Source organism: Molothrus aeneus, chromosome 7 (genome assembly GCF_037042795.1).
Source record: "Molothrus aeneus isolate 106 chromosome 7, BPBGC_Maene_1.0, whole genome shotgun sequence".
NCBI classification, from domain to species: Eukaryota; Metazoa; Chordata; class Aves; order Passeriformes; family Icteridae; genus Molothrus; species Molothrus aeneus.
This window is the reverse complement of record NC_089652.1, coordinates 10,914,232-10,939,276: the sequence shown is the minus strand read 5'-3', so window position 1 is coordinate 10,939,276 and position 25,045 is coordinate 10,914,232. Positions and strand designations below refer to the sequence as shown.

The following is a 25,045-nucleotide window of genomic DNA, read 5'->3' as shown; positions in this document are numbered from 1 at the left end:
TGGACAGAATCAATCCTAGTCAGTTATCAGGTATACAATAGACAGTGATGCTGAAATGTGTGTATATCACATCAACAGAACGGGGGAAAAAAGTTAGTAATTCCCAAATGAAATGTGGAAGTGGTGTGAGGGCAGTTATTGCAGAACAGCTAAACAATTTGTTTACATCCCCATCTAGGTCATGTTCATAAACATCTAATTGTTCCTCCTCTCTTCTAGACTATACTGAGTTTGCTCAAGTCTCTGATAAAATGCCATCAGTGGCTTTGACTGAGCTATGTCAAGTGAAACAATTGTTTTCCAGGTTTTGTACGCAACACAATTTTTAATGGCCTGGAGTAAGACTTAATTCCATTGCAACAGCATATTGCTATAGATAGTTGTATAGCTTTGATTTCCCATGTCATCCATTTCTGACTATTTTTGCCACTTTGAATTCATATAGTAACTTAAAATTCCAATAGGTAGTAACTTCTACTTTTTGTTGAAGTTTACCTCTGTGGTCTTAGATTATTTCATGTGTGAATCAATGTCAGATGATTCTTAATTCCTTCTTCCACCTGCCAGTTTGGTGTCATCTGCCAATTTCGTAAACACAGCTACCCTTCCCTCTTACGAGCCCTTACTAAAATATTGAACAGACTTGACGTGCCTGAAGGGCTGCAATCCGCTTAACCCCCATCTTGTAGCAATAAACATATATCGGCTTCATTTTATCTAGCGATCCGCCTGTTGGCACTGAGCCAGTTGCCCTGACCAGATGAAACCCACGTCAAGCAGTTTGACAAACAGAGCTGAGCACCCAAATTCCAGAGGAGCACCCCTCAGTGGCTGCGGGAAAGAAGTTCTCAGGAATCCCTCCCATATTTGGCTCCTCCATTGCCCCCGCCCTCACCGGATGTTCCCTCACGGCGGGCCGGGCTCAGCGCGCGCCCCCGCCGCTTCCCGCACGGCCATTGGCTGAGCGCGCCGTCCATCAGGCGATGGGCGGGGCCTGGCCCCTGGCCAAAGGGACGGCGGTCGCGCCTGCGCGCTGCGGGCTCTGGCGGCCCCGTGTGGCGGAAGCGGCGGGGCTGCGCCAGTTCCGCCTCGGCGTCGTTGGCGCTGCACAAAATGGCGAAGATCGCCAAGACCCACGAAGGTAAAAATAGCCCGGAAGGCCCCATGTCCGTGGCTGCCCGCGCCTCGCTTGGGCATCGCCCGCTGCTTATGTTGCTCCCCGGCTCCGGGCAGCGTCAGGCGCGGCTCGTCGGGCGGGGGCCGGGAGGGCAGGGCCTGTGTGTAATGGCGGCTGCGCTCGTCACCACCGGGCCGGGCGGGGAACGGGCATGAGGGGGAGCTCTCGCCGTCCTGGCGTGGGACGGAGCGGCGGCCAGGCCTGTGCGGGGGAGCTCCCCGCCCCCGGCCTCCTTCCTCCCGTCGAGCCTCGGCCGGTGCGCTGTGGAAACCCCGCGGGGCCGGTGCGAGTTTCGCATCAGAAACGCCGACACCGGGCGTTCCTTCCCCCGCCGAGCCCTTTGCCCTCGGCAAACAGGGCTGCAGGGCCCGGAGAACGGCGCGGCCCGTGCCGATACTGACCCGCCGCGGTGCTTGCTGAGAAAAGTGCCCCGAAGGAGGGGAAGGATCGTGAGGTGTGGAGCGTTCGAGCTGCCATTTTACACAGACTTCCTGCGGCCGGCTCTTGACGCAGGGAAGCGGCTCCCGGGGCTCTCTGGGCTCCCTGGGCCATGGAGCGGCCGAGCGCTTTCCCAGGCGGGCTGTTCTGCCCTGTGCGCTGCTCTCCAGCTCTTCTCAGAGGGAATCAAAGCGCTCTTTGTGGGCATTGCCTGCGGCTTGCCCTGCGCTTAAGACACCGGGGAATAATTTGTAGAATTGCACTGCTTCTGCGTTTTTGCTTCGGGGGTTTTTCACTTGTGTTTCTGTGTACGATAGGTGCTCTGCTGTATTTTGTTTAATTTATATGCGTAATTCACTGATGGAAAGCTATCTCTGGATGGTGGTTGTGGTTGTGCACCCAGAGGGCACAATGCCCAGGCATTCATTGTCTTTTAGTAATTTTTTAAATTTTTTTTTCAGTTTTGCACTGAAAAAGCTTTTCAAATGGAAATCCATCATCTCCCCTGGAAGTGGGGTTAATGTAGTGTTTACACTATAAACCTAATCTGAGCTTAGGGATGAAGAAAAGCTTAAACTATTGTGCTTACTTTTTTAAAATTTAATTTGATTTATTTTTTTTTCAAGAATTCTAGAGTATTTTGGTATAATTACAGAAATTGTCTTGTCCTTTGTTGATATGCTGTGACATGCATAAAGGTTGTGTGAGATAGTACCCAAGTGAGTATTACCCATCACGGTTCTCTGCCTCTCTTACTACCTAAAGAGATTCTTGTCATAAAATAGTAGAATTGTTGAGGTTTGGTTGTTTCTTTTTCCTTTTTTTTTTTTTTTCCGAGCTGAAATTACTTATTTATTGGAGCAAATGGTGATGCACTGACTTCAGTGAAGACATTGACATGCTTCCAGTTGCATGTGTTTTGATAAGTGTTGTATCAGAGCAGGTTTTAAGGGGGAGGGTAGTTGAATTAAAAATATGTATAACAGGTTATGATCAGGTAAGGGTCTTTCCCAGCATGGAGGCATTAGCTGAGCAGCTTGATTATTTTGCTTCCAAGTTCTGTCCTATTTTTTTCAGTTCCTCACTAATCTTTCAAATTGAGTTGTTTGTTACTAAATCATCTTAAAATATTTTTATCTATCTGTACCGTTTGTTAAATACTTACTGATTGATGTGTTCAAGATACAGCTTGAAAGAAGCATGAAAACAGTTGGAGTTTGTGTCAGCTACACAGTCACAGGGGAACTCCGAGGCTGAAAAATGAAGTTTCAAGTGGCAGCTTATACAGCCTCCATAAATGTGTGAGCTTTCAATGCTGTTGAAGGTCATTTTTAGTTTAATTTTTTTTTCTTGCCGAGAAAAGAACAGAGATCTTCAAACATAATAGATCTAACATGTAAGAGTGCTAAAGTAGCTGAAAATAAAGCCATGCAAGGGCAAGCTAAATGTGCAAAAATATGATAAGACATGAAAACACAGAACCTGTTTACCCTGTAAAATACCTCTCAGCACAGGGTCGTCTTTCTTTTTTTAATGTTTAGAGTAGAACTACATGTGTGGTAGCAGAGCACATAGTTAGAGAAAGCCTCTCTGTGAGCTAGATGTTCAGAGACTTCAAATTCACTTGTGTTGACTTAAATAATGTTCAGCATTTGTGGTATGTTTTGAATCAACTGCTTCTTAAAGTTACTTTAGCTAAAATACTAAAATATATAAATAATATAGTAAAATACAGAAAAGGAATGATCAGTAGAATATCCCCCTTCTCTTTTTTCCCCCCTATATCCCACTCCCTTTACTGTTTCTCTGTGAGTGAATTTTCCATTATGTCCTGCTTGACTAAGCCATTAAACAAGTAGTTTGCTTTGCACAATGTATCTTTAGGCATTGTAATTACTCATTCTTAATTTGCTTTTTATTAAAGAGCTTTGTTAAACATGGTGTGAGCTTTTCAAAGGAAATGCCACTTAGCTCAGGGAAGCTAGCTGGCACATCTTCAGTGTCAAAATAGCATTTTCCACCTAAATATGTGATATGATATGCTTTGCAAACAGAGGCTGCCTGTGGCTACAGGCCTCCTGGTTCAAGGGCTTTTGTGGGCTGTTCTCTCTAGAGTGCTTCATTTAAACTGGCACCTGGAGGCTGTGTGCTATTAGTTAACAATTTGAGTGGCTATCAGTAAGGTTTGTTGAGCCTATACAGACTTTATTTTTTTGGTATAGATAACCCAGCAGGTTTTGCTGTAGGAAATGCTTCTTACCCTGCTAACAGATGTAATCCCTGTAATTTAAAGGAGAAGGCCAATTATGAACGACACCTCTACCCTCTTAATGAAATATAGCTGTTTTAAAGATAATGTTGGAGGACAAGGCCTTGGTATGTTAAGAATAAGATCAATAAGACCATCAATAAGAAAATATTTTTGTGTTGACACTTCCACTGCAGAAATCCCCCAACTATTTTACTTAACTCTGTTGGTGATAGTAGAGGTGGGAGGCCGAGCATGAGCGAATCTCTGGCGTGTCCTGGGGTGCAGGGGCTCATTGCTGTGTTTGTTATGTGCTGGAGCTGTATGCTCAGGTTGATTCAGTGAACAGCTGATGGTAAGGCATGATGATCCTGTAGGCAAGATCCAGATGCTTTTTTCATGTTGAAGTTGGTTACAGCTGTGGAGTTTCAGTCAGGCCACTGAGGAGGCAGGGTGTTTGTTGTTCCACTGACTGCTCTTTGGAAATAAGGGAAACACTGGGATTGTACCCTCACCTCACCCACTCAGTGCTGGTAGGGTTGTCCTTGGTAGAGATGGAAGCTCCAGCCTTCCACCCCAGTACTGCAGTGCACCAGGCTGCAGAAGGAATCAGGAGCCTCGTTTGCTCTCTGGGAGAAACAGAGATAACTAAAAAATCTGTGGAGAAGGTAATTGAGTTTCATTGGCTCTATAGCTGTGCCATAGGATGATTGCTCAGAAGTGGAATACCTTCAGAGGAAACTGTAAGTGCCTCTGAAGGCAGGCAGAGGCCTCTGAGAGCAAGAAAAGATCCCTAATTTGGAAGTAGTTTCCTTCTGCTGCTTCGCGGAACTAACACATTGGAGAGAAACGTATTCCAAGTTCTGGACTCACAGGAATCCCCTGGGCTGTGCAGGATTTTACAGGGAGCAGGATGTACCCCCAGGTTGGATTCAGGAGGTGCTCATGCCAGCAGTATAAGGCTTTTGTGAGCTTTCAGATTCTCATGAGTCTATAACACAGAGGTGACTGAAGTTACTCTGCTCTAGAAAGCTGCAGAAGTTCAATGGAAGCCCTGAAGTGGCTGGAGCAAGATTCTCCTTATAAGCCTTTAGGGTACATCTTCTGTGCTTGGGACTCTTAATGAGTTCAGAACCCATTTCAGCTGGGTTTCCTCACTAGACCCGTGCAGGAATTGCTGATTTGGTGCTGGGTTTGCTGTGCTTCACATGAAGGCAGTGCTTCTTTCTGACTAAGTGAACTCTTAGTTCTGCTGTTCTCACTCGTAGCTATATGGCAAAGATTTCTCAGGTGAAGTTTGCCTCTCTAGAGAACATGCCTTTGTACAGGAATCATAATTTGGCTTACTGTGGGGTTGTGGTTGGTTGTTGTTGTTTGTTGGTTTTGTTTTTTGGTTTTTTTTTGGTTAGTGGCAGTCTGCGATAAGAAAAGGACCCAGCTGTGACGTTAAGGCTTGAAATTTGCAGTGTTGACATTTTAAGCTTTTAAACAAAGCAATTCTGATCCAATAATTTGCATTATAATGCTAATAACCTTAGCTTTAGAAAGAAGTATTCTTATTTTTGTCAGGTTTCCTAACAGGTGTTGCATAACATTGTGTAGTGTCTTTTCTAAGGTGTCTTGATGGTAAAAACGTGTCATATTTATTCATCCTGAAAAGAGAAGTGAGCAACAGTACTAAACAATTATTGAATACTCAGGATTCAAGATTATTTGTGAACAAGATTTCCTGTAGCTTTTTTGTAAATTGACAAATTTCCTTTAAGTTAAGGTAGCAGGCAATAGCACTTAGGTGGGAGAGGGTGAATCCCAGAATTATTCATGTTGAAAGGGTCTTTTGTAGTCTAATTACAATGTAATCCATTCTTTCTTGCAACCATGATCCTTCATATTCCTGCAGCCATAAAATGCAACTCTCGGGGGTTTTCTTGTCCATTCACGTAATTGTTTGATCTAGTGAAATTTACATTGTGTGGATAATTGTCTTTCCATATCTATTAACTAAAAATTCACACGAAAGCAATAGTAATTTTTACACAGCTGTGCCTCAACATACCTACAGTTGCATTTGTTGAAGATAGTTGGAATACTGCAATTTATTTTCATCTTGCATTACAACAGATGGGAGGACGGCATGGTTTAATTTTGTTCCTTGTTTTTTGGATTAAGAAGTTAATGTTCTTTCTGAAAGTACCACATTTCTAGGGTCAGAGATGGCCACCAGAGTTGATTAGAGTCAGATCCTGATACAGTACAAGAATGACAAAGCTCCCATTTGAAGAGTGTTTTGTTATCCAGAAGAATAGCAGTCTTCAAAGATGGTGGTGCAGGCAGGAATAATGATGAGTAAATACCAATTGAGCTTCCAAAGTGAAAAGAGAGTCCCTAAGTTTTGGGGTTTTTTTATTAACTTGTTACCCAGTGGCATATTAGAGTTGGGTTTTTTATTTACTTTTTCAAAGATAGTATAGCTTTGCAATATGTTATGAAACAAATACAGTGTTGTTTTATTAAATCTCAGGTTTGAGAACCTGTGCAGTAATTCTTTTGAACAGAGTTGTTTAAATTAGCAAAATTGGTGATAACATTGTGAAAGGCTTTTTTTAATGAGAGGATAACATTTGTTGTGAAACAGTTTTGTTAGTGTAATGTTGAGAAATACGGCTGTGGTGTAAATTAGCTTCTCTGCTACCTCTGTCAGAAGATGAGATGTGGTAACAGTGAGTTAAATAGTTTGCTTTAAGCCATATAAATAAAGTACTCTTGCTGGATCATATTAAAACGTGAGGAGAAGCTTTTTATGAGTACCAGCTTATGAATTATGATTTTGTAGTTTTGTATGTCATGTATGTTTATTTCTTTAGTGATAATCTTTCAGGTTGGGCAAAAAACTGTTTGGTGTACATAGTAACATGACTACTGTATTTTGTATGTTTGTGTAACAAGACTTTGTGTGTGTGTCTTTACCCTAGATATTGAAGCACAAATTCGAGAAATTCAAGGAAAAAAGCCTGCTCTTGATGAAGCACAAGGAGTAGGCCTTGATTCCACAGGATATTATGATCAAGAAATTTATGGTGGCAGTGACAGCAGATTTGCTGGATATGTCACTTCTATTGCAGCTACTGAATTGGAAGATGTAAGTGATTTTATTTATTTTGTTTGTTTAGGGCCTGCATTGTAACTATTTCAGAATTGATTTTGAGTCATTTTTAGTAGCAGTTGCTTGAACTAGAACCAATTTTCATTAAAGCCATAGTGGACCAAGTTATGTCTTAAGTAGGAAGCACATAAGCATGAAATAATTTGGGTTGGAAGGGGCTTTAAAGATAATTTTGTTCCAACTGTCATGCCAGGGGCAGGGACACCTTTCACTGGACCAGGTTGCTTAAAGTAACTTCCAACCTGGCCCTGAACACTTCCAGGGATGGGGCATCCACAGCTTCTCTGAGCAGGCTGTGCCAGAGCCTCACCACCCTCAAAAAAACCAGCTTTTTTCCTAATATCCAATCTAAACCTACTCTCCTTCAGTTGGAAGCCATTTCCCCTTGTCCTGTCACTACATGGTCACATAAAGAAGTCCCTCTCCAGCTCTCTTGTAGGTTCCCTTCAGGTACTGGAAGGCTGCACTTAGGTCACCCCAAAGCCTTCTCTTCCCCAGACTGAACAAACACAATTCTCTCGCCTTTCCTCAAGAGAAGTGCTCCATTTCTCTCATCTCTTGATGGCCTCCTCTGGAGCCACTCCACCAGGTCCCTGTCCCTCCTGATGCAGGGTTCCAGGTGGGATCTCAGAGCAGAGGGGCAGAATCCCCTGCCTTGCCCTGCTGCCCTCAGGGCTTTGGATGCAGCCCAGGACACGTTTGGCTTTCTGGGCTGGGAGTGCCCATTGCTGGGTCATGTCCAGCCTCCCCTCCACCAGCTGCCCCCAAGTCCTTCTTATCAGGCCTGCAGTTCTTGGTCTGGCTTGTACTTAATGAATTTTGCTTTGAGAGCCTTGTAGGCCCAAGCAGAAGGCAAAAAGTTGTGGCCTGGTACTTGATGTTAGCCTTGGCTGGAATAATTAACTTTGTTCTGTTACTGCTGCCAGGATTACAAATGACAGTAAAAAAATTAATAAAACTTCAGCCAGCAAACTGTAGTGACTGTTTTAAGATTCCTGGTTCAAATTTTAGAGCTGTTTTTAAGAATTGGCTTTTTCACTGTGTTGTGTTTTCTTTATGTATCCTGCTTGTAAGATTACCTTATGTTAATTTCTAATGTTAAACATTGGACCATATTTTCCATTGCAGGAGCCATCAGCTCTTTAGGCCTTATCATAAGTACAGAGGCAACTACATCATACACTGAAAGAATTTTATTTCTAAGAATGAGGAAGATGTTTAGTTTAACACTAGTTGATACAAGAGGTGTTTTTTAAGTGATGTACTTGTGTCATCTGCAGACTTCTAAAAATGCCTTATTAAAAATTTCCATTCTCTGGGGCTCACTGAAAAAATTTCGTAGTTTTATGAGCAGTTTTTGTTTTGGCTTGCTGTAGATAATTGAATAGAAACTGACTACTGATGTGAAGGAATAGCAAAAGCAAGTGCTTGTTATTGCCATTGTGATTGAGTAAGCATAACTAAACTAACATGAATCTATCTCTGAATTTTTCACTGTTTCTGAAGCCTTTTTATAGGGTTATTAAGTCTTGTTCCATATATATATATATAGCTGACTTGAAAAATAGTTTGAATACCTCTGCACCAGTTCTCACACACCAGCTAGGGAGCTAGTTAGGTTCTAATGGTAACTAGTTGGTTCTAATGCTGCTAACTAATGGTAGTGATGATATGAAATACAGACTTTTTGTCTAATTAGTGTAGAGAGCATACTTGATTAAGTGTAGCATATTGAAGATTACTTGAGCCTTCTTAGTGACATGAGCAGGTTTATCTGATTCACCAGTTTGGGAATAATAAGAAAAGCTATATGAGAAAGCTTGCTAAAATTTTGAATTACCTATTGTACTTGTCTGTTTTCATCTTTTCTATGACCACAGCATGTTTATTTGATGTTAGTTTATCTAAGTATAATACCAGCATGACAAATTCACCGTGTCTTTACTGACAGGATGATGATGACTACCCTTCCACAAGTCTGCTTGGCCAGAAGAAGCCAGGATACCATGCTCCAGTGGCATTGCTTAATGACATACCACAGTCTACTGAACAGGTACGTCTTCACTGAAGGCACAGTAAAATACTCTTGTAAGCACTGAGGAAAACAAGTGTTAATAACAGGTTTTGTTTGCTGGAAATAGAAGATGTATGTAAAGAGCCATGTTTTTTTAATGTTGCTGCAAGCTTGTTGCTACTTTAGTTTGGAATTCCACAAATTGATAAAGATTGGCACTTGTGCATGTAAAGCCAACAGGAATATAGAAACTAAACTATTGAAATTTTTAAAAATTGAAATCTGATACTTCGTTAAAGTAAAATAACTGGGAAACTTAATAAACTTAATATCCTTTATAGTTCTCTGGTTTTAAGGAAAATGCAATCACCAAAGTTTTACATTCCTGGAGTATTTTTCTGTAAAATTTAAAAGCACAGGAAGTAGCATTAAGTCACCCTGCAAAAAGAAGGGGAAAGGTCAACAGCATGAAATGCTTTGGTAACAAGTGAATAAACTCTTAAAATACCAAATTTTTATCAGAAATTATTTCATAAGTAGTTCTGTGTTTAAAAAACTGAAATTCTAGTTATGGAAGTAAAATTTAAGTTAGTATAGTGTTTTGACATTTCCTGCATAGTTGAGGCAAAAAATAATTTAAGTCTTTTTAATAATACTTAAAATGAATACAGTACCTGACACTTTTCATATTAGTCTTCATAAATCTGTGACTAACAGGCTCTCTTGGTTTTTAGTATGATCCTTTTGCAGAACACCGTCCTCAAAAGATTGCAGATCGGGAAGATGAGTACAAAAAGCACAGGCGGATGATGATAATTTCCCCTGAGCGTCTTGATCCTTTTGCAGATGGTAATTTATTTTGGCTTTTCTATACCCTGTATGAAATTTTTGTCTTTAATTGTCTTTAGCCCTTTGATTTCTGTTGGCATGCTTATAAACTTAGTTTTGTTTTAAACATCCCCTTTTCATAGAGATTTGGTTGAAAATTTAGATGCCATATTCTTCATCTTTATAATACGAGTTTTCTTTCCAGGTAGAAGGACAAGAAACTTGTCAATGAGCCATTGCCATAGAAACACAAAGGGTTAAAGGTTTCTCTTTTCATTTCGTTTTGGGTTGTGCGTTGTACTTTGAACAGCTTGTGTATTGAGTGCTCAGATTCATTCAGTACCTTGATAGTTTTCATTCCAAGTTATAGACTTACAGGGTTACTGCTTTTGAAATGCTAGTAGAGCACCTAATTCTTACCATCCTATGTAAATTTTAGGTGGTATAGCTAAAAGAAGCAAAAGCATATATAAGACTTTGATACTATTAATAGTTCAAGTCTGTTCTGATAATTTTAGAATGCAAGTCAGGAGAAGGGGTGTTAGTGGGTCTGAAATTCAGGTGAGTGAGTTTCACATGTGGCAATAAGGTGCCTGTTGGCTTAAAATTTGTAGCTATTTTGCAGGTTTTACAAATGAGAATTTCAGCCTGCATGAATTAGTAGGGATATTAATTATTTTACTTGCTTAATTGTAATTGATATAAACATGTATTGTCAGAATTCACAGGCCCATACTAACTGTCCTTAATTTCTTTCCTACAGCAGTACTGCTATATGCCAGTCCTGTCTGCATTCTTAAGGGTGCAGTTCAACACATCCTGTGTAGATTATGGTGAAAAAGTATTCCAAAGGAAAGTCCTATCAAAGCTAGTGTCAGAAAGACACAGCCAATTGGGCAGTGATCTTCAGCATAGAAATGTTTAAGAAGTTTATTTTTTTCCCTAAAGTATAATAGCTATACCACTTGTATAGCAAATCTGCACATTTTTCTTAAAGAAAAGTGTTTTTCTTGACAAGTCTCATTTCTATAAAGTTGGGCTTCTTTTAATGTATTTAAAAACTCAGTTAATGCAAGATACAGAGCATAAAACAACATATGGTGTACAAAACCCATTACCTGTGAGTATTGTTGTGGTGGTGTATGTACTGTATTGCATTCAGATCCCAATCACAAATGTCCCTTGAGAAGAGAAGAGGGGGAAAGTCTCATCAAACAGTATTTTGGGGTTTTTTATTTTGTTTTATTTTTATTTTAATGAAGCCCTGTTACAATATGACGCTAGAAGGTCTGTGAGACATGTCCAGATTTGTCAAACTTATAAATGGGTCTTTTATCATAAAACAATTTAAACATTACTTAGGTATGCAATAGTTATGTATAGTCAGATAACAAGTAGGATTTAACAGCTTACACAAGGTAATGTTTTGATTATAAATATCTTTCCAAAGTGTTACTAATGGTAAAGAGATAATTTTCTAGGCTTCTATTCTGCTGCTTGAAGTCAGAACTGCTGATGGAGACAAAGGCACGAAAGTGTACGTATTCCGGATTAGCAACCCAGGAACCCATCACTTCTGAAGACTCTTAACTGTGTTGTCATTTTATCATTTTTATCGGCTTTAAAATATTTGTTTGAAACTGCAGTAGTTATGTTTGTGTTCAAACAGGTTAAATTGATCAGCAAACTGAATAAACGTAAGATACATGTAATTTAAAAAATTTTCGATCAAAAAGTAAAATTAAATGATTGTGGAATAATATAATACTAGAGCAGGACAGTAGAAGTCCATAGTTTCTGCTTATCCTGTACTCATTGTGCTCCATTCCTGTTGCTGTTCTCTTCTGCAGGAGGGAAGACTCCAGACCCTAAAATGAATGCCAGAACATACATGGATGTTATGCGTGAACAGCATTTAACAAAAGAAGAGGTGTGTGGAGGGGAGGGTTTTCCACTTGGGCTGAGTTTCATGTTACAGCCTTTGAAAGCACGTTACAAAAGTGGGAGTGTAAATTCTCTTGACTTTGTCTTGACTTAAAAGCCCCTTTCTTTGGAAAATCACATTCTTCATATATTGAAAGTCAATAGAATTTAAAGACGAAAGTTCTAAAAAAACATCTGTTCTATGTAATACTTAAGCAATGCAGGGAAAAATAGTCTCAATACATTTTAATCTGGATTTTTTTTTTAATAGAACTTGGACTTTCTCTTGTTTATTATCTTTCAGAGGAGGAGAGAAAATCTAACTGATAATTACTCAGTGTGAGAGATGTTTGTTTTTGTGAGTTCTGTGTATAGGAAGACAGGGAGGTTTTAAAAGGCTTTTGATGAAGTACCTACATCAGTACTGCAGTACTGAGATCGGGTATAAGATTGGCATTTGGTTTTAAATATTAAAAAAGAGAAAAGCCAAAAACATGCTTTAAAATTTATTTAATAGTTGAAAAGATATTGGTAATATAAACAGATTTCTTGTCTAACACCTACAGTACCATCTTGCTAATTGGAGCAAGACCTTTTAGTTCCAGTGACTTCTGACATTGATTTGTTTTATCTTGAGTGAGGAATTATTTCGTAATTTTGGCAGTCTTACTGCTTATGGATCCACTGATAAGTGCAAGACAGTCTTTGTTAGTGTGCTGTTTCAGCAGTATCATCTCAGGATTTAAAGTAAGAATTTCAGGGCTTTTTTTATGTCATGGGATGTAGTTCCTGTGAACATATTTTTTAAGTCATTCATCTAGTTTACTGAAGTGGTATTTATTTGAAACAGGTGGGTAATGGTCTTAAGGCATATACCTACTGGTGACAGAAAACTGATAGCTTTAAAAATTCCCTGTGCATTTGCTGTAAGAATGGCTTTTATTGAAAAATTAATTTAAAAACAGCCCCTCAAACACAGCTGCTTTGGCACTATAGAAGAATTTTTAAGAACAGTGGCCTTGAAATGAAAGCAGTGGCTAATTGCAGGTTATTTGAGCAAAACCTCAAAGCATAAAAAGATACTGAAAAAGCTCTTTTAAAGGTATAATTTGAAGAGTTCTTACGTTTTTATTTTTGTGCTCTTGAACAGAGGGAAATTAGGCAACAACTAGCTGAAAAAGCTAAAGCTGGAGAGCTTAAAGTCGTCAATGGAGCCGCTTCTCAGCCACCTTCAAAACGCAAGCGGCGTTGGGATCAGACAGCTGATCAGACTCCTGGTGCTACACCTAAGAAATTGTCCAGTTGGGATCAAGCAGAGGTAATGACCTAGTGCTCATCAGCTGTCTACAGAAGGTGTTACCAGTGCTCATCCTCTTGAGCGTCAGAAGTTTCTAATTGTACTTAAGAACAACTAGCAGTGTTTTATTGTACAGCATGAGATACTGACACTTGGTTTTGTCTCGTGCAGACTCCTGGGCACACCCCATCTCTGCGATGGGATGAAACCCCAGGCCGTGCAAAGGGAAGCGAAACTCCAGGTGCCACCCCAGGCTCCAAGATCTGGGATCCAACTCCCAGCCATACCCCAGCAGGAGCTGCAACGCCTGGCCGGGACACGCCTGGGCACGCAACACCGGGCCATGGAGGTGCCACTTCCAGTGCACGCAAAAATCGATGGGATGAAACCCCCAAAACAGAAAGAGGTATTTATGGCAGACTGGGAGGTGCATCATAAGTTTTCAATGGTTAATTGTACTGGTTTTTTTCACCTTAAGTAAACTGTGAGTTCAGAATCCAGGCAAAAAGTAATTATATTCTGACATCTAGTGGTTGATGTGGGGAGTTGTTCTTGGCTGAGTTCTGAGCATCGGGTTCTGCCTGTGCCTAAGTGGCGCCCATGAAAGTATCTTGGCTCAAATAAGGAACCATAGTTTTGTCATACCTAATGACTGCTGCAGGTTGGGTTTTTAATGTATAAAAGACACAGTAAAAAAAGCACATGTTGAATTACTTTTCATAATATGTTTGTGTGTGCTGTTTTTTAATTGTTACAGGTTTTTTTAAGAGGTTGTTATTAAAACAAGTTAGAGAAGCATCTCATTTCCCTAATTTGATTTTGACTCTGGTGTCAGAGAGCAGTGAAACACTTGTTACCTAATGCTTTTATCAAGGGAGTACATGGAGTACTTTGTTCAATTCCTAGAATATCTGAGTAGATCCTGTTTTTTTAGAATCTTTCTATGCTAAGGTTCAGTAAGAAGATGACACTTCTTTCATAAAACCAAGTTCTCTGTTGGATGTTTTTAGTGTAATGCCTGGGTTTTTTCAATGTTCAGCAACGTGGTCTTTACTTTTAGCCTACTCTTTTGTTAATTTGATACTGAAAATGGATTTGAATATTGATAGTATAGTTGGAGTATATACTGTTCAGCTTTCTGAGAACATTTGGTTTGTTCTTCCTTAGATACTCCAGGCCATGGCAGTGGCTGGGCTGAGACACCTCGTACAGACAGAGGTGGTGATTCCATTGGTGAGACACCGACCCCAGGAGCGAGCAAAAGGAAGTCCCGCTGGGATGAAACACCTGCGAGCCAGATGGGCGGCAGCACTCCTGTTCTGACACCTGGCAAAACACCCATTGGAACCCCAGCTATGAACATGGCAACCCCTACACCAGGTAAGCTCAGTCCCTTGTCCAAGGCTTCTCTTTGTGTTGTGGGAATGAAGAATTGCCTTTTGTATTGTCTTTTGAAACAGGTTTCTGCCCAGCATGCTCTCCTGCCTGTATGAAAGCAGTCAGTGTATGCTCAGTTTACTATTTTTGTGGCAATGCCCACAGCAACACATTTCTGGAGAGGAATTGAGACTAATTTATCTGTTGCTGTTTAGTTTAGTTGGTAGAAAAAATGATAAAAAAGTAAAAACTCTGTAAAAAGTTTGATATTTTATTTGACTAGAGTTCAGGTGCTATGGAAACTTTGACTCAAGAGATCATTTAAAAGTTTAGTAAACAAGTCATCTGCTTCTGCATACAAATGGATTTTTTTTTAATACATTTTTTTTTTAATTTGAATATAGGTCACATCATGAGCATGACTCCTGAACAGCTGCAGGCTTGGCGCTGGGAGAGGGAAATTGATGAGAGAAACAGACCACTTTCTGATGAGGAATTGGATGCTATGTTTCCTGAAGGATATAAGGTAATTAATCTGGATTAAAATAACAGCAGACCATGATGTTTTTTTCCTACCAGGGATTACTGGTTTTTTTCCCCCAGAAGTAGAATGTTTCACATTAAGTATTGATTGTACACACTTCTTTGACTTGATTTATTTTAAATCCCTTAGAAAGGGGGTCTCACAGGCAAATCACTACTGTGCTTCTCAGTGCTGGAAATGCCTGTCAAGACCAGAAATGTACTCTGTACTCTAGTACCAGAAATGTATGGACTGATAGAAACTGTAAGTCCAGATGTAGACAAACATGGAAGAGGGTCATAAATACTGAGACAGCAAGTATACTATGTTGATTCAGTTATTGAAGTACTTCTTTAATCCTTGGAGATTTCATAGTTTATTATCGCAGCTCTCAGCAATGGGAGTGAGCTTTCTTCTGAAACGGCAGTACAGGATAAGTGCACAAGCTCTCAGGGTGAGTTTGTATTGCTGGGAACATGGGATCTGTGGTATGCAATAACACACAAATCTCCAAACAAATAAAGTGAAGGCTACAACTTCAAGCAATGTTTTGTGTTTGATGGCTTCTTCTTTTCATATCTGTTGCAGTTAAAATGAATTTGGTTTTTCCTTCTTCAGGTTCTCCCACCCCCAGCTGGTTACGTGCCCATCCGTACTCCTGCTCGGAAGCTCACAGCGACTCCCACGCCGCTGGGGGGTATGACAGGGTTCCACATGCAGACCGAGGACCGCACTATGAAGAGTGTTAATGACCAGCCATCGGGCAACCTGCCGTTCCTGAAACCAGATGATATCCAGTACTTCGACAAGCTGCTGGTAAAGGGGATTTCATTCATGCTGATTAAACTTCACTGCTTTCTTTTGATTATGTGGCAATGCCCATTTATTTGTCTGGAATTATTTGTAGGTTGATGTTGATGAATCGACTCTGAGTCCTGAGGAACAGAAGGAGAGAAAAATAATGAAATTACTTCTGAAAATAAAGAATGGCACACCTCCCATGCGAAAGGTAAGGTGAATTGTCAGATACGTTTATGTAATCTCATTTTTCAAAAATTGGTGTTTGTTTTCAGGTTTAGCTTTAGTTGTCCATGGGATTCCCTTGAAGATAATTTCATAAGCTTTGCTATCTGTTGTGATTTAAACTCAACTGTTAACTAAGCCCCACACAGCTATTTGCTTCTCCCCTTAGTAGGATGAAGGAGAGACTCAGAAGAGTAAAAGTGAGAAAACTTGTGCACTGAGATAACAAGAAATAATAGTAAAGGAAAATAACAGAAAAAAAAAAGAAGAGAAATAAACCCCAAGGAAACAAGTGATGCAGATGGAAAACACTTGTTCACCACCAATCAAGTGATGCCTAGGCATTCCCCTAGCAGTGACTCTTGGCCAGCTTTCCACCTGGCTTGTATGCTGAGCCTGGTGCCATATGATGTAGGGCATCCCTTTGGGCAGTTTGGGCCAGCTGTCCTGGCTGTGTCCCCTCCCAGTTTCTTGTGCCAATCTGCCTTCTCAGTGGTAGGGTGGGGTCAGAGGGAGAAAAGGCCCTGACTCTGTGTAAGCCCTGCTTGGCAATAGCTAAACATCCCTGTGGTATCAGCACTGTTTCCAGCACAAATCCAGAACACAGCCCCATACTAGGGGCTGTAGAGAAAATCAGTTTCAGCCAGAACAGCACACTCTGTTTAGTGCTTTTGTTCTTCCTCTTCTATATCTGTATGGCTTTTTTAAATTCAGCATAATTTAATACTGCTGCTCTTTTAACAATAATGTCAGTTGCTAAATTATGTAGGCCTTGTATAATTTTTGGGTTTTTTACAATTAAGAAAAAATGGATTTATAGTGTGTTTTGCTTACACGGCTTTGTAACTTTCTGGATTTTGCTTCTTTCACTTAAATTAGCTTCTTAGTGTAGCTCTTCTGTAAGTTTTTGCCTTAAGAACTAGGCAGCATAAATAGCAGTCTTTGCTGCAAATGCTCTAAACTGACCAAGCACCGAGCTGCCTGGATGCAAACAAGGGCTGTGAAGCTATTTTCCAAAGGGAGCTGGTATTAGCTCAGAAGTATGCTTCTCTTGAAGACTGAACACCTGGGCACTAACAACACAGTGTTTGTCACCACACATTTGTGTTTTAACAGATCAGCATAAAATTGCTTGAAATAGTTTTGTGGTGGTTGGGGCAAGTATTTGGAAGCCTGTGGATGCAGTCAGTTACATTTTAACTTGGTTAATACCTGTTTTATGATTGTTCAGTGTCATTTCCTTAGTTTAACTGGCAGGTTTTCTGGTTTTGTTCAGGCTGCGTTGCGGCAAATTACCGATAAAGCTCGGGAATTCGGAGCAGGGCCACTGTTCAATCAGATCCTGCCTCTGCTGATGTCTCCAACACTCGAAGATCAGGAGCGGCACTTGCTTGTCAAAGTCATCGACAGAATTCTTTACAAATTGGATGACTTGGTCCGACCATACGTACACAAGGTCTGTTGTAGTTTGCTGTTTCATCTCTGATTTGCATTTTGCTATTTGATTTTTCTGTTTCATCTCTGATTTGCATTTTCTGCATTTTATGTGCATATGAAAAGAGGATGATACCACTTTTTTAAAAACATATTTCACTTCCATGTTTCTTAAACCAAACTTTAAAGTTTTTATAGTGTGATTGGAGTGTAGGTTGTACAGTATTGAGGCATTATGTAAATATGATATATACATATTTGGAGGTGGGAAGGACCTTACCTGATCTTGGTAGTGTCTCCAGGCTACATCCTTAAGAGACTTAAGAACTATAAAAAACAATGCAATAGATTTAATTTTTTCTGATCATTGTAAGGCTTTAAGCTTGAATTAATGGAATCATCTTGGTTTCATGGACTCCAATAGTGCTAGAAGTACTATAGTAAGTACTAATAAAAGGAAATATTAATTTGTTTATCTTTTTCAGATCCTTGTCGTCATTGAACCACTGCTGATTGATGAAGACTACTATGCTAGAGTGGAAGGCAGAGAAATTATTTCAAACTTGGCTAAGGTAAAACACCATCCTTTATTATAGCACTGAGTTAGCTTGCATATACCTGCATGTTTATAGGCATGGCAGAACAATTAGCTGTGCTGTTCATAAATCCAACTGGATTGTTTTGTGTTTTGTCCTCCAGGCTGCAGGTTTGGCAACCATGATCTCCACAATGCGACCTGATATTGATAACATGGATGAGTATGTCAGAAATACAACAGCTCGAGCCTTTGCTGTTGTTGCATCTGCTCTGGGCATTCCTTCTCTGTTACCCTTCCTGAAAGCTGTCTGTAAAAGCAAAAAATCCTGGCAGGCCAGGCACACTGGCATCAAGATTGTACAGCAGATCGCTATTCTTATGGGTTGTGCTATCCTGCCTCATCTCAGGAGCTTGGTTGAAATTATTGAGCATGGTAAGTTCTGCTTTCTCAGACAAAGTTCTTTTGCCCACTTTATATTTGGAAGTTTTTGTACCTCAGTAAGGCACAGTGACAGTAAAGTGCTGGTTTTGTTGTTGCTATGATACTGAGAAACATTTCAGGTGACTTTGAAAGATGAAGCAAGACTAGTAGTGGTTCAGTATTTGTGAAAAAAAGTTAATCCCTTTTACACTGCTGCTCTGTTTTTGCTAATTTGAATTTAAGACACGAGTAGAAGAAGTGGTACTAAACCCTGATCTCTTGCAGGGCTGGTGGATGAGCAGCAGAAAGTTCGCACCATCAGTGCTTTGGCCATTGCTGCTTTGGCTGAGGCAGCCACTCCCTATGGTATTGAGTCATTTGACTCTGTCCTGAAGCCCTTGTGGAAGGGTATACGTCAACACAGAGGAAAGGTAAATTGAAAATACTTTCTTGAGTTTGAACTGAAATGGATGTGTTCCTGCTGTAACTTATTAGACACATATTTTGCATTTAAATAGGGTTTGGCTGCGTTCTTGAAGGCGATTGGTTACCTGATCCCACTCATGGATGCCGAGTATGCAAACTACTACACCAGAGAAGTCATGCTGATTCTTATCAGAGAGTTCCAGTCTCCTGATGAAGAGATGAAAAAAATTGTGTTAAAGGTATGTCACAATGATAGTTTTGCATTGATGCTGAATATGTATTTAAAAAAATTCCAAACAAAAGCAAAAATAACCCACACCCTACACCAGATTAAAATTCTGTGATTTTTTTTTTTTCTGTCAGGTGGTAAAGCAGTGTTGTGGTACGGATGGTGTTGAAGCAAACTACATTAAAACAGAAATCTTGCCACCCTTCTTCAAACATTTCTGGCAGCACAGAATGGCACTGGACAGAAGAAATTATAGACAGGTATTTTTGGTCTTTTTTTTAGCTGGGAAATTATTTACAGTAGAAGAAGAAAATTAGAATATTCATTCAGGCTAAATACTTATTTTTGTCTGTGTCCTGAAACTTGATTTTTGTTTTACTAGCAATTTAGAAGTTGTGTAGCTAAGGAGATTTTCAGGTTCTTAGGAGGTTATCACAACATTTTACATCTCTGAGTGTCTTCATCACTTGCAAGGTGGGGTGGTTCACCCCATTTATGTTCTTAAAAACACTGGATGATTTCTAAAGCTAAAACTAGTTTTTTGTAGTGGACCTAATTTGTTTCTTCAGACTAGGGAAATTATTTTCAAGATGTAGAAAGTAGATTTTAACTACTTTTAAGCATAATTTTAATGCTTGCTTATTTCACATTTCTGTATTTCAGTTGGTTGATACGACTGTGGAGCTGGCAAATAAAGTTGGAGCAGCAGAAATTATTTCTAGAATTGTGGATGATCTGAAAGATGAGGCTGAACAGTACAGAAAGATGGTCATGGAAACAATTGAGAAGATAATGGGAAATCTGGGAGCAGCAGACATTGATCACAAACTGGAAGAACAGCTCATTGACGGTATTTTGTACGCCTTCCAGGAACAGACAACAGAGGTAAGGCCTAGGGTTGGAGTATTCCATTCACTGGAATTGTAAGCCATCTCACTGTTAGTTGTACAGAAATGTGTGCTTCTGAGTTAGATTTTTAGAATCCCTTTTTAGATGTCAGTGCTCTAATCAATGAAATCCAGAAGCAGTCTCTGGAATGTTAGCGTTTTAAAAGCAATTTTAGATTATGGCAAGTTTAGGTAAAATGCAGTGTTGCTGTTTGTCTGATTTTCCTTTATTGTTCTTTTCCCTCAGGATTCTGTGATGCTGAATGGTTTTGGCACAGTGGTTAATGCTCTAGGCAAAAGGGTGAAACCCTACTTGCCACAGATCTGTGGTACAGTTTTGTGGCGTTTGAACAACAAATCAGCCAAAGTCAGGCAGCAGGCCGCTGACCTGATCTCTCGTACTGCAGTTGTCATGAAGACTTGTCAAGAGGTACGGACTTCTCTTCCAGATTTGCTCTAGCAGGTCACAGTAATGAGAGGGGAGGGGAAAATGACTTCTAACTCTTTTTGCTTGGTTGTAGGAAAAACTGATGGGACACTTGGGTGTTGTTTTGTATGAGTACCTGGGTGAAGAATATCCTGAAGTACTGGGCAGCATACTTGGAGCACTGAAGGCTATTGTGAACGTTATAGGTACGTTTTTGTCTTGATTACTTGTCTGTTCAAGAGCAAAATAGAAAAACCACTGTAAAACTAAATGTGCCTCTTTGAATTCAATAGGTATGCACAAGATGACACCACCAATCAAAGACCTGCTGCCACGGTTGACACCTATTTTGAAGAACAGACATGAGAAAGTACAGGAAAATTGTATTGATCTTGTTGGGCGTATTGCAGACAGGTAAGCTGAGTAATGTTAAAATATCTAACCTTCTTTGTGGGCAATTATTATAGCAAAAGCTCAACTTTGGCTTCTGAGTATTTTTTGTTGTATCTCTTGATATTTCTGAAGTTGTGCGTAAAACTAAAATATTTAGCAGACACACTGTTGAATTACCTAATAAAGGAAATGGTTAAGCGTAGCTCTGTGGATAGCAAATGAAAAGGTGCTACAGTTTGTGGCTTTATGTAAAAATCTCTAGCATCACTGAAGAGGTAACTCACTTTATTCTCTTTCAGAGGTGCAGAGTATGTTTCTGCAAGAGAATGGATGAGGATCTGCTTTGAACTGCTTGAATTATTAAAAGCTCACAAGAAAGCTATCAGAAGAGCCACAGTGAACACTTTTGGTTATATTGCAAAAGCTATTGGGTAAGTTGGTTTAATGCTTGTCCACTTCTTCACACAGTTACCAAATAGTGGTGATTGTTACTTTTCTGGTGGGAAATACTCAAACTTCTCTACATTTTATATGTGCAGACATGGTTTTACTGATTTTGAAAAATACAATCATGTATTCTTGGTTAACATAGGACATTGCACTTCTGAACAAAATTTATGAACTGATAAGGTTAAAATCTTATTTGGGAGTAAGAGCTGTTGTCTCATGAATCAATGTCATGTGCATTCAAACCCTCTTTGTATTATTTCATAAACTCTCCTTTAAATAATTTATCTTCTCTCTCTTTTTCCCCTCCCCCCCACCAAATCACTAGTTTTATAGATTCTTAAAGGTTTGTTTCCACTAAGGTCATACTCCAAGTCAGCACATTGTAGAATGAGGCACAGTTGCCACCTTTTATGTGTGTTCTGTAAGAGACTGATGACTGGCTGAATGCAGATAGAGCAAGCAGCCAGGAGTGCTGTAACTCTTCTCCATGCAGGACATAACCTATCTCTGTCAGTACTTGCTTTTATACTAGTCTGTAATTTCCTCTGGGATCAGAGTAATAGAGGGGAGACTCTGCTACCCTCCAGAGTTCACAAGAAGAAGAACAGAGGGCAGGGAAAAAGCTGAGTCTAGACAAAGTAAAAAATGTTGCTATGAAAATAAATCCTTTAGCTGTTCTAGAGTTTGTTTAAACGCTTCATGTTTAGCATTCAGTTTGTTTCCTAGTTCTCTAAACTTTTTATGGGGGCTGAACCATGTATCTCTGCCACTTCTTTGAAGCTTAACTAACTTTATCCAAATCCTCACTGAATCCATTGACATGGATGTCCATGTTGTCTCTTCCAGACCTCACGATGTATTGGCCACACTGCTCAACAACTTGAAAGTACAGGAAAGGCAGAACAGAGTATGTACTACTGTAGCAATTGCTATTGTGGCTGAAACATGCTCACCCTTCACAGTGCTGCCTGCACTCATGAATGAATACAGAGTTCCAGAACTGAATGTCCAGAATGGTGTGTTAAAATCTCTTTCTTTCCTGTTTGAATACATTGGAGAGATGGGAAAAGATTACATTTATGCTGTTACACCATTGCTTGAAGATGCTTTAATGGACAGGTGAGTGCACTTCTTTTGTGGTACAGTTACCCATAGTCACATTTTTAAGTATATACTTGATTGTTAATGATAGCAAATATGCATATTGTCCTTGTTTGCTGAAGGCTTTAAGTGATCAGCATAATTTGGAAGCCATTATTTGCAAACAATTTGGATTATATATGCTCCAATTTTACTAATAATTCTGAAGATGAAAATTATAAAAGCGTCTTCAGTGAGTCAAGACTTCTTCCATTAAAACTGCTTTTGATAATTTCTATTGTTGGTACTTCTGTGGAATTTCAGTGCATTGATTTGTCAGAAAACTCCCATCTTTTTTCACTTTATTGATTTTTGATACTCTGCCTCTTGCTGTCAAGTAAGTATGGCTTATAAGTGTTATTAGTGCTTTCAAGAAAAGTATTGGTGAAAAGAAACAGTGTGCTTGTCCAATCATGTTGCTTCTAAGTCTCATTTATTAATACCCATTGTTCTCTTTGCAGGGATCTGGTACACAGACAAACAGCCAGTGCTGTGGTGCAGCACATGTCCCTTGGTGTTTATGGGTTTGGCTGTGAAGATTCTCTTAATCACTTGTTAAACTATGTGTGGCCCAACGTGTTTGAAACCTCTCCTCACGTCATCCAGGCAGTTATGGGGGCTCTGGAGGGCCTCAGAGTGGCTATTGGGCCCTGCAGGATGTTACAGTACTGCTTACAGGTATGGCCTATGTGCTGGGGCAGCAGAGAGCACCTGTCAGGCAGGACTTCCTTCCACCAGACAGAACAGTCAGTTGGAGATGATTTCCAACAAAGGAAAAATGGCTTTTTGTCTCCAAAGTATTTTTTAAACAGGATATTCTGTGCCAGGGACTTGAATAATGGAAATAGGCAGTAAACAGAGGATTTGGTATAGGGAGATAGCTGATTACATCACTGAACTTGTGTAGAAAGAGCAGGTAACTTAACTTATCAGTTGACTAAAATAGCCTGGCACTTTGATTTCTAAACTGGAAGCATCTCAAAAATTTTGAGGATGTGAACTAATGACTGGGGAATAAATGAGCTGTGGGAGGGGTTATGACAATCAGTGAGATAAATAAATGAGAGGATAGGATTAAGAGTAGTGATTTGTCATTAGCCAAGAAAAAGAGTGAGATGTTTACAAGAGTGCAGCACTATAAACAGTGCTTTGGTTAGACTTGGTACTGCTAGAGCAACACTGGGCAGTTCAGCTTCTGTAAATGGGGTGGTAAAATCTGAAGGCTCCTTTTCTGTGTCATAGCACGTGACAGTGGCTGTGTTGGCTATGGAATTAAAACTCACCTAACAGGTGGGGAGCAAGGATTAAAGTCATGCAGGTCCATGTAGAGAAGGTGTGACAGCATTTTAGTAATAATTTGCAGATAGGAAATTTCAGACTTTTGCAGTGTGGGGACTTCAGCATGAAGATAGATCAGAGGGAATGTGAAAGTCTCCTGCAGTGTATATTCCTGCAAGTACTGTCTGTGTATTGTTAGTACATAGAAATGTATTTTCCTAGAGCTTGTATGTTCTGTCCATTTATTAAATGCTTGTTTTGCAACACTTGATTAAATTCAATAAAGGAACACTGGAACTGCAAGCTTTTATTACATTTTGTTCTGTTCTGTTTTCTAGGGTTTGTTTCACCCTGCCAGAAAAGTCAGAGATGTTTATTGGAAGATCTACAATTCAATCTACATCGGCTCACAGGATGCTCTGATAGCACATTACCCAAGAATCTATAATGATGAAAAGAACACCTATATTCGTTACGAACTTGATTACATCTTATAATCTTCTTGTTCAGTTGTTTGTGTTTAATGCACAGCTGTTGTTCAGTTAAATGCTTCGGATTTCATGATGTAAAATTTTAAAATTTTGGAGATCAGTGTAGAGCTGGTCAGAGGCAGAGCTAGGTATCCAGTAGCATGATTTTTTAAATATGTCCTTGTTTTTTGATGTTAAACAGTTAAAGCCAGTAGTGACCAACAAAACAGTAATTACAAAGTACTGGAGGGATTTTGTTTTGGATCCATCTTTATGAAGATTTAGATTTCATTCCTTATGTTTAAAGGGGAAATTTATTTGAGAAATAAACATTTGTGTATAAAAACTAATTGGTGTGTGTTTTTTGGACAGAGGGGCTTGTAAAATAAGTCCCTTTGGATTAAGTATTTGTTTATGTAATGAATAGGTGGTATAAAACATTTTAACCCTTTTTGTCATCCACTAGCTTTTGAATAAATAAGAAAAATGTACCAACTGTAGTTAATGTGTGTATCTTTGTCCTGCAATAATGTAGCTGTAGCCTGGCTGATGGTTATAGTAGTATCAGGTTTTTTTCATGGAAAAAGTATTTAATTGCTTGTTACTGCTTCATTTGCGGTATCCTGGTGGACATGGCTTGTTAAATTTTCAGAAGTTAGCAGTTTTATTGTAAATTGCATTTTTAAAACCAGTTGTGAAAATGATGCGTATTGATTACTTATAGGCTGTGCTGTAATTCAATTCAAGAGCTAGGAAAGTTAAGTCCCCAGCACCTCAGATGAGACAGTTTCTAAGAAAAGCATTCTATTTTCTCATTTGCTTTTTGCCTTTTGTGTGTGTACTACAAAGAAGAAGGTTTTGCTATCAGTAAACCATGTAAAACCCAAGGATAAATGATTTTGTTAGTAGTGTACATTATACCATGTTTGTAAGGTAACAGGG

General features: G+C 39.6%; 1 protein-coding gene across 3 annotated transcripts; it reads left to right on the top strand.

Moving 5' to 3' along the window:
• Positions 1-1,050: 1,050 nt before the first annotated feature.
• Positions 1,051-24,594, top strand: SF3B1 (splicing factor 3b subunit 1). Of its 3 annotated transcripts, XM_066553147.1 has the most exons (25): positions 1,051-1,141; positions 6,836-7,002; positions 8,978-9,079; positions 9,775-9,889; positions 11,719-11,798; positions 12,942-13,109; positions 13,260-13,494; positions 14,256-14,468; positions 14,870-14,991; positions 15,607-15,804; positions 15,896-15,997; positions 17,288-17,467; positions 17,931-18,017; positions 18,145-18,415; positions 18,689-18,834; positions 18,922-19,068; positions 19,193-19,318; positions 19,722-19,943; positions 20,193-20,375; positions 20,467-20,578; positions 20,666-20,786; positions 21,065-21,196; positions 22,062-22,334; positions 22,817-23,033; positions 23,972-24,594. In XM_066553147.1, the coding sequence occupies exons 1-25, from the start codon at positions 1,114-1,116 to the stop codon at positions 24,128-24,130; spliced, it is 3,906 nt and encodes a 1,301-aa protein (XP_066409244.1). In that variant the 5' UTR covers positions 1,051-1,113; the 3' UTR covers positions 24,131-24,594. The 3 variants fall into 3 exon arrangements, 2 of the variants coding, with proteins under 2 accessions (XP_066409244.1, XP_066409245.1); XM_066553148.1 differs by lacking the exons at positions 1,051-1,141; positions 6,836-7,002; positions 8,978-9,079; positions 9,775-9,889 and adding an exon at positions 10,190-11,405; XR_010783915.1 differs by lacking the exons at positions 13,260-13,494; positions 14,256-14,468; positions 14,870-14,991; ... (14 more) ...; positions 22,817-23,033; positions 23,972-24,594 and adding an exon at positions 10,074-11,405 and having other exon boundaries at positions 12,942-12,972.
• The last annotated feature ends 451 nt before the right edge of the window (positions 24,595-25,045 follow it).

Coding starts and splice junctions, on each gene's coding strand:
- SF3B1 (XM_066553147.1), top strand. CDS start 1,114: ATGGCGAAGATCGCCAAGACCCACGAAG. Junction 19,944..20,192: donor TCCAGGAACAGACAACAGAG/GTAAGGCCTAGG, acceptor CTTTTCCCTCAG/GATTCTGTGATGCTGAATGG. Junction 21,197..22,061: donor TATATTGCAAAAGCTATTGG/GTAAGTTGGTTT, acceptor TGTCTCTTCCAG/ACCTCACGATGTATTGGCCA.